Genomic DNA, 7,347 nt, shown 5'->3' on the forward strand with positions numbered 1-7,347 from the left:
CAGTTTATTAACAGAAATGCTCCTTTTTTATATAAAAGGTTAGTAGCAAACACACAAAAGCAGTGAAATGAACAAATATTGTTGACTCAGTAAGGTTTGAATTTCCTTTGTGCCCTCAGCAGAGCTATTCTCTGTTTATCCTCTTCAAACTTTTTCCTTAGTTCAGCAATATCTAAAAAAAAAAAAAAAAAGGTTAACCATGAATATCAGTTACCAGGCAAACTTAAGTCTGAGCAATGCACAGGCTAAACTCCACTAACTCAGGAAAACCATTTTAATTGAGGCAACTTACGTTCTTTTTGTGTGTTCTTGTGCTGCCAAGTGTAGAAGTTCATGAGCTCCTTCCTCTTTTTCTTCCTCATCTCTTTCTGTAGAGTTCTCTGGTTGGCCACCTCACTGTGAGGACGGGCCTTGGCGCCCTTGTGTCCTTTTGTGACTTTCACCCAGCCGTCTTCGTCCTCTTGCTGCTGCTCAGCCTCCTTTCTCTGTTTCTCCTCTTCCTGTAAGATTAACAAAAAAACAAGAAACAGACACGGATTCAAGTCACATTCACTTAATGGGTGGTGGATGCTTTTTAAAAAAACTAAACAAAAAAACTCACCTGTTCTTTACGGCTATCATAACCCTCCAAGAAGGAGTCAACAATTTCCTGCAGTTTTTCTGGTTGAATGAAAGACTCTGTGTACTGCTGAATCCATTCTGGAATAAGAAAAATGTACCACACAACATGAACATCAACGTTTGTATACATTTGCTAAGTAGGTGGCTGAAAAATTGACTGCACAACTCACTCTGTACTCCTGTCTTTACTGGACGCTCCTCTGTGCAAACCACCAGTGGCACATTTTGTGGATGTGATTTAGCTGTTTTTAAGCTGCAAGCCTTTTGGAACACAACATAGCCCACTTTGAAACCCTGGAGGAGAAGACACAAGAGATTTAATAATGAAATTAAATATGCCAAGAGTGGAAGCGTCGACACAAAGTGAACTTGGCAGCTACCTTCTTTTGTGCTGGTTTGAAGAACCTGGACAACTTGGGTCCAGACTCGTGAGAGGAGCCGGGTTGGTCTCTGAGCTCCACAGACTGAACACTGCCAAACTGTGAGAATAACTCTTTGACAACAGCCTGAAACACAAAAAGGGCAGGACAGCAGTGAGTGTGATCAGATTGTACTGGCATTCTTAAAATCATCTAAAATCAAGTCTTTTCCAGTCTATCTGGGACCCACAGATGTTTTACAGGCAAGTTATTGTCAATAATATTAACTATAGTCTCGATTTGCCGATTGGATCTCGATGGTTTACCATCTTCAAAAAAGTGGCCCCCTTTCTTAAAGAAATAGAAAATAAAATAAAAAACCGTGTCATAAAGAAAGACCGGATGTCAGCTGCTTAAACTGTACCTGTGAACAGTATGGAGGAATGTTGAGGACAAATAGAGTCCGGTCCAGTGGTCTGTGTGAACTCTTCTCTGCTCGTACTTTGTGCTCCTTCACGTACAGTTTATGTTGTGCGGCACTATCGGAACTGAACTGTATAGGCAACACTGCGAAGAGACACGGAGAAATGACGAGAATCACTCACTAACAGCATTTGTTATCATCAAGCAAACCCCAGCTCTGCCACGCTTCACGGGAATACATGTTTCTATATCACACACACACGTCATTAAATGACTATCAAACGTTACCTCTCGGGATAAATGTGTATACTAGCGAAAAGCTGACAATAATATTTTTATGTTTCAGTCTAAAAATACCTGCAAATCCTCCAGGAATGATACAAGGCTGACTGCTAGCATGTTCCATCTTGGACGGCGCCATTTTGTTTGGACCTTTGACACCGGAAGTACAAAATGCAGAAGGAGAAGGGACGTTCCTATAAAACTATTTTGTAAATAAAGCGTATTGCAATCGTTTTGTTGGATTCTATAGTAGTTTACAATTTAGATGCGTAAGAAAATAACTGTGAAATAGTTTGCCGTAACCATTTTATATATTCATGTTATATAACGGTTTTATACACTGTAAAACGTTCACTAACATAACAAAATCATTCGCCATGTGGAAGTGGAAGATGGTAAGGATGAGTCTCAAACATCATCTACAAAGCTAAATATTTAATGATGAAAATTCACAGACCGTTCTAAATGTCCTAGTGTCTTCTTGACTGACACAGTAAGAAAGCAATCATTTTCAGTCTTTAATGATAAACTGAGAGTAATGCAAAGTAGAATTACACAGTGATTCAAACATCAGGTCAACCAAGTAAAATCAGCCAAAAATGCAAGTGTCTGAATTTCGCCAAGATGGTAAAATCAAATATGTCAACAGTGGATGACTGAGAACTGGTATGTAACTTTTCTGTCCACCCCCATTTCCTCATACAGTTAGTTTGCATATACTTTAACCGTCTTGACATTTCCCTTCAGATTGAAGTTGGGTGCAGTAATTTAGTGGAGACAAATCCAGAATCCGTGTGAGTGTAGTTGGGAAGAGATTAAATGGACTACATTTAGTTATTTCGCTTCATGTTGTTTAGACGTTTTATTTCTATGATTTGTTAATCAGGGTCATTCAAAAAGAGGTACAGACAACAACATGGCATGCCTGTGTTGATGGTAATCCATCGCTCAAAGACAATGCTGTCATTTTTTTCCCTCACTCGTGGGCATTGATATTGATAGTATTAAAAAAACTCAACATACTTAAAGGGGACAAGTAATGAATTGACCCAAGGAAAAATATCCATCCAGTTCGATTTGGAATCCCCTGCCACATTAGATTAAAACAACATATCACATTTCTTTCCACTGGTACATCTCAAAAACAAAACGGAAAAATCAAAAATAATAGGTCAATATCATGGACTTTACGTTCAGAGTAGTCTATCAAATGTGTAAAAATTATGAGTATGGGGGCTGCCAGCTGTCAAGGTGAAAACCACACTTCGTATGTGAACACTGAGAATGCAGTAATACATATATTTACACGTGACATGAGCTATATCTTGATGCGGAAGGCGGTGGCGGCCTGTGAGCTTGTGGGCTCAGTGGTGGAGCTGGACGAAGCAGTGGAGTTGAACAGAGCTTTGAGGATGGTCTGGGGGTCAACCTCTGGAGTGGGCTGAGAGGAGGCTCGCTGGCCAGCGGGACGAGACAAGGAGGGCGGCAGACCTTCTTTCTTTGTACTGCTGCCTGCGCCTGGAGTGTCACTGAGTCTCCTGCAGGAGAGCACAGACAAGAGAGGAGTTAGAATCCACAAGGTCATGTTTCTGTCCAAGCCAAGTTAGCCATCATGCCACTGTCTTTTCCAAGGGTTGAAGTGAAGATACACAATGAGTCAAGGTGGCTTAAATTGCAAAAGCAGTGACAATCCAAGTCAGATGTGACACATTCAGAGATTGCACACGTTTTCAGCAGTTTCACTTACAAAAGAATGGGCTGATCAGATGTGATGACATTTCCCTGAATGTGAAGGTTACACTTCATGGGTTGACCTGGGGTGTGGACAAGAAGCAGAGAAAGGATAATTAAAAATGATTTACAAAAACACCCCAACATCATCACCCGAATGAATGACAGTCCCACTAATGCAAAGCACAATCCACCAGGCTATACTTCAGTTCAACAGAACACTGTTTGACATCAACATACACAATGATATCCTCAACCAGCAAACCTGTCATCTGTACTACTTTATATGCAACACAGAAGACAGCGCTCAAAACCTAGAGATCTATTTGACTTGTGTGTCATTGCTGATGGCACTCACCGTCCAGGCAGCGGTTGTTGTACTTCCTGTATGCGCTCACAGCATCCTCTTTGCGGACAAACACCACTTCAGCCACACCCACCTTCACCAGCCGTGCTCGCTTCAAGGCACCGCACACACAGAATAGTTCCTGCTCACAAAAACATACAAACACAAACAAATGAGTCATCATGGTACAACAGTGTTGAGGGCATCGCTGAATAGCAAACATATAAAGTTACAGCAAAGTAGTTTAACTCACAACTATGTCTTCCTCTGTGACCCGGGGATGCAGATTATTCACGGTTATCTTTGTGCCCTCCAAAGGACTGAAAGCAGGCTAGAAAAAATACATGACAAGACCAGATAGGTAAACATAGATGTGGACCCAAAAAAAACCTACAGTGGAAAGGTTTGGGTTTTGTTTGGACTAGTAAGCATTTTAAGAAAAACACTGGAATGAAATAAGACAAAATAATAAAACAATGTGGAGAAAAGCTGCGCAGGAAAGGAAAGTGTGCACTACCTGAGGAGGAGTAGGAGCTGTAGTGCTGGTTTCTGCTGTACTTTGCTGAAGGCTCCTAGAGACTGGCTGGAAGGATGAAGCCGAGGACCGGGTGGCAGCCACGTTGCTACTGGGCCGAGTGGGAGCCACAGGTACAGGTGGACGTGGAGCCATGTAGGCATCATTTTTCACCACCTTGGTGATAGGGGCTGACATGGAAAATGTGGAGCCTACTGTGCTGGGCTGCATAAAAGAGAGAGGAGAAAGAACGTTTTAGGTGCAATGCCTGATATGTAAAACTGCAAGAATATATTGACTTCTGCAGGTCAGCTGCAATAAAGTATTTCTTACCCTTGAATGTAGCATATTGTTTGCAGTAGTAATCTTTAATTGTTTACCATCAGGCTCATTTGAGACAGGCTAAGGGAGGCAAAACATTTGTATTAGTATCATGTTATAGAAATCAATCCTTTATACAAACATATTGCTATCTTACGGAGGGATATTCTTCTTAAACCTGGAGCTACTCTAAAGCCCTATTTTTACCAAGCGGTTCTATTCGGTACATGGCAAGTTATTTGAGGTTAAAAGTCAAAGGTTGTGAGAAGGGGACACATTTAACACTTTTTTACACCCTTCTGGTAGCGTACAAAGCATGTGGTTCAACACCTAAAATTGTTGAACTAGTCACCGTATAGTTTGTTCTGGGTTCACGCTGAGCAACAACAGGAATGTAATTGAAAAAACAAAACACACTGCTTTTAAATATACAGTGCATTGTGCCAGACAGGCTGTGTTTCTTTTTAACAAGTAATGTCAGCATGCAGCAGTGTATACTGTGTCACATTCGTCTTCATTGTTCATTGTATTGGCCAGCCACACCGGTATGATTCCATTTCCATAACTCACGCAATTACACCTTACAGTGGGAACGCAAGCCATGTCAAGGTGTGCCTTTCCAAACTATACCATGGCAATCTGAACAGCACTGTATCACTTGGAGTAAACATGCAATCGTTCCCGTTTTAACATATTATGAAAAAGAGCTCTACCTGTGAAGCTGCACGTATGCCACCTGGTGTTCCTAGTGGACGTTGCTATGAAAGGAGACATCATACATCAGCAAACATGACCATGTGTTCACACACCTTAATAGATACAAACAACTAAGCTATATCACTAATATTTAACAAAGAAACCAATAAAACTCACCTGAATGGTCTTGGTTATTTTCAAAGGTGGGGAAGTAGCAGCTGCTGTCCCTCCAACACTCCTCTTGAGGCTAAGCCTATCACGAGCATCCATCATTTTCTTATTATTGCTCAAATGTGGGGGTACACTCCCCCTCACACTCAGTGCTTGTACTGAGTGTGAGTGTGTGTGTTGTACATTAGGACCAAAGTGCCTTGTGTTAACACCACCAGGAGGACTGTTGGTGTGTATCTGTATTTGCGGCACAAGCACCGGGCTCTGTAGTTTATGCGTAACTGCTGTATTTTGTGTCGTCTGTGCAGGGACACCGAACGGATTGTGCCCCTGTTTGCGAGAGTTGATCATCTGCCGAGCATCCTGCACTCCTCCAGCTCCTCCCCTGCCACGAATTTTGAAGCGAGCATCTTTCAGTCCCAGCTTTTCTCTGGCATCTTTCACTTGAAAACCTAAGGACGACGGATGTTCATTACAAACTCATAAACAAAGCTCTACAAGAGCAGTTAAATGTAAAACACGAATGAGCATACTATTTATAGAACAACAAACGGTGGACCCTCACCTGTTCCTCCTCCAAGACGCTGTCTGACATCATTAACCCCGATCTTCTGGCGAGCATCAAAACTCTTGCCAGTGACTCCTGCACCCCGTCCAAACATTGGTCTGAAAAAATTAAAGCCAATAAAACCTTTGTTCAAAACAATCAAACTGGTATTGTGTCTATGAAGCACTATTTATAAATATCAGGGCTCACAGACAACTAAATGTATATTTCAGCTGCAACAAAAAGCAACAGAAGGTCCAATTTTGAAACGCATTGACTTCTACTGCAGGTTTTATAAATATCTGAATACGCCGATCGTATTGACCTAAAAGATGATTTAATAATTCCACACTAACAAAGAAACACTAAACATAAACATGGCCAGGGACAACCACTCTAGTGCCTGTTAACATTAATCAGTCCCAGGTACTACTTGAAAACCATGCAACTATTTTTTATTTTTAGCTTACTAGCTCACTTCGATATGGGGTACACGCACAAGCCAACTTGAGGCAAAGTTTAGGAGTTACCCCGCCAATAATACTTTCCGAGTCAAAATACGGAATTTGGATGAATTTTCACACTCAAATTTTACTTCATCCTTAAGAGGCCTACAGAAAATACCAGCTACTTAGCTTAGCCTTTGCGACGTAGCTGCTACTGTCTGTAACAGGCTAATGTTAGCAAACCGATTAGCTACGAACATAAATTAGTCTTGGTAATGCTTTTAAAACACGAGCCCATACGTCGCCTCTTAAATAATCGACGATAAAATGGTGCAGCGGTGGTTTTAATACCTTTTCGCTGGAGCCTTGAGGTTTATACCGCGTCGTCGTATCACTTCATCCAAAGAAACGTCTGCCATTTTCTCACACTGCCTCAAACAGCGCATGCGTCCAGGGGAACTTCATGTGTCCCGACGGAAGCCGCTGTGGACCACCATGCGGAATGACTACTTGATGTTGCTGACTGCAGCTGATAACCTTTATAAACATTCCCCTTTCTTTTATAAAAATAAAATAAAACGACTTTTACAAAAAGTATATATGGCGTGACAAAACACAAACAACACTGTCACATGTAACTGCTGTTTATTACAAATACATTATCTATCCTCGATTACTCCTGTCGAATTACCTCGGTACCCATGAGCCTTTGCGCCAAATAATGTCCACAAATACAAAGGTTTAGCGACATAAGTTCAATACACTACAATGTAACAATTTATTTACGACATTGTATCTATGTACACACGTCGTACGTACAAATGTCCAACAAATGAGAGCTATTAGAGAAAAGTAAATAAACAAAAGGAAAAGTAACACCGTAACAGACA

General features: G+C 41.3%; 2 protein-coding genes across 2 annotated transcripts; both read right to left on the minus strand.

Moving 5' to 3' along the window:
• Nucleotides 1–47: 47 nt before the first annotated feature.
• rrp7a (ribosomal RNA processing 7 homolog A) lies at nucleotides 48–1,824 on the minus strand (the record flags this gene model as incomplete). Its single annotated transcript, XM_083895928.1, has 7 exons — nucleotides 48–172; nucleotides 293–500; nucleotides 602–699; nucleotides 792–915; nucleotides 1,002–1,127; nucleotides 1,405–1,547; nucleotides 1,761–1,824. The coding sequence occupies 7 exons, from the start codon at nucleotides 1,822–1,824 to the stop codon at nucleotides 87–89; spliced, it is 849 nt and encodes a 282-aa protein (XP_083752054.1). The 3' UTR covers nucleotides 48–86.
• Nucleotides 1,825–2,169: 345 nt separating this feature from the next.
• poldip3 (polymerase (DNA-directed), delta interacting protein 3) lies at nucleotides 2,170–6,884 on the minus strand. The gene is made up of 10 exons (XM_083896878.1): nucleotides 6,809–6,884; nucleotides 6,030–6,130; nucleotides 5,471–5,916; nucleotides 5,311–5,355; nucleotides 4,610–4,678; nucleotides 4,280–4,501; nucleotides 4,016–4,093; nucleotides 3,775–3,904; nucleotides 3,433–3,499; nucleotides 2,170–3,223 (listed from the first exon to the last, which is right to left on the minus strand). The coding sequence occupies exons 1-10, from the start codon at nucleotides 6,874–6,876 to the stop codon at nucleotides 3,004–3,006; spliced, it is 1,446 nt and encodes a 481-aa protein (XP_083753004.1). The 5' UTR covers nucleotides 6,877–6,884; the 3' UTR covers nucleotides 2,170–3,003.
• Nucleotides 6,885–7,347: the final 463 nt, after the last annotated feature.

Source organism: Microchirus variegatus (assembly GCF_963457635.1).
Source record: "Microchirus variegatus genome assembly, chromosome: 10".
Lineage (NCBI taxonomy): Eukaryota > Metazoa > Chordata > Actinopteri > Pleuronectiformes > Soleidae > Microchirus > Microchirus variegatus.

Coding starts and splice junctions, on each gene's coding strand:
- poldip3 (XM_083896878.1), bottom strand. CDS start 6,876: ATGGCAGACGTTTCTTTGGATGAAGTGATACGACGACGCGGTATAAAC. Junction 4,679..5,310: donor GCATACGTGCAGCTTCACAG/GTAGAGCTCTTT, acceptor TGCCTCCCTTAG/CCTGTCTCAAATGAGCCTGA. Junction 3,500..3,774: donor CAACAACCGCTGCCTGGACG/GTGAGTGCCATC, acceptor TCCACACCCCAG/GTCAACCCATGAAGTGTAAC.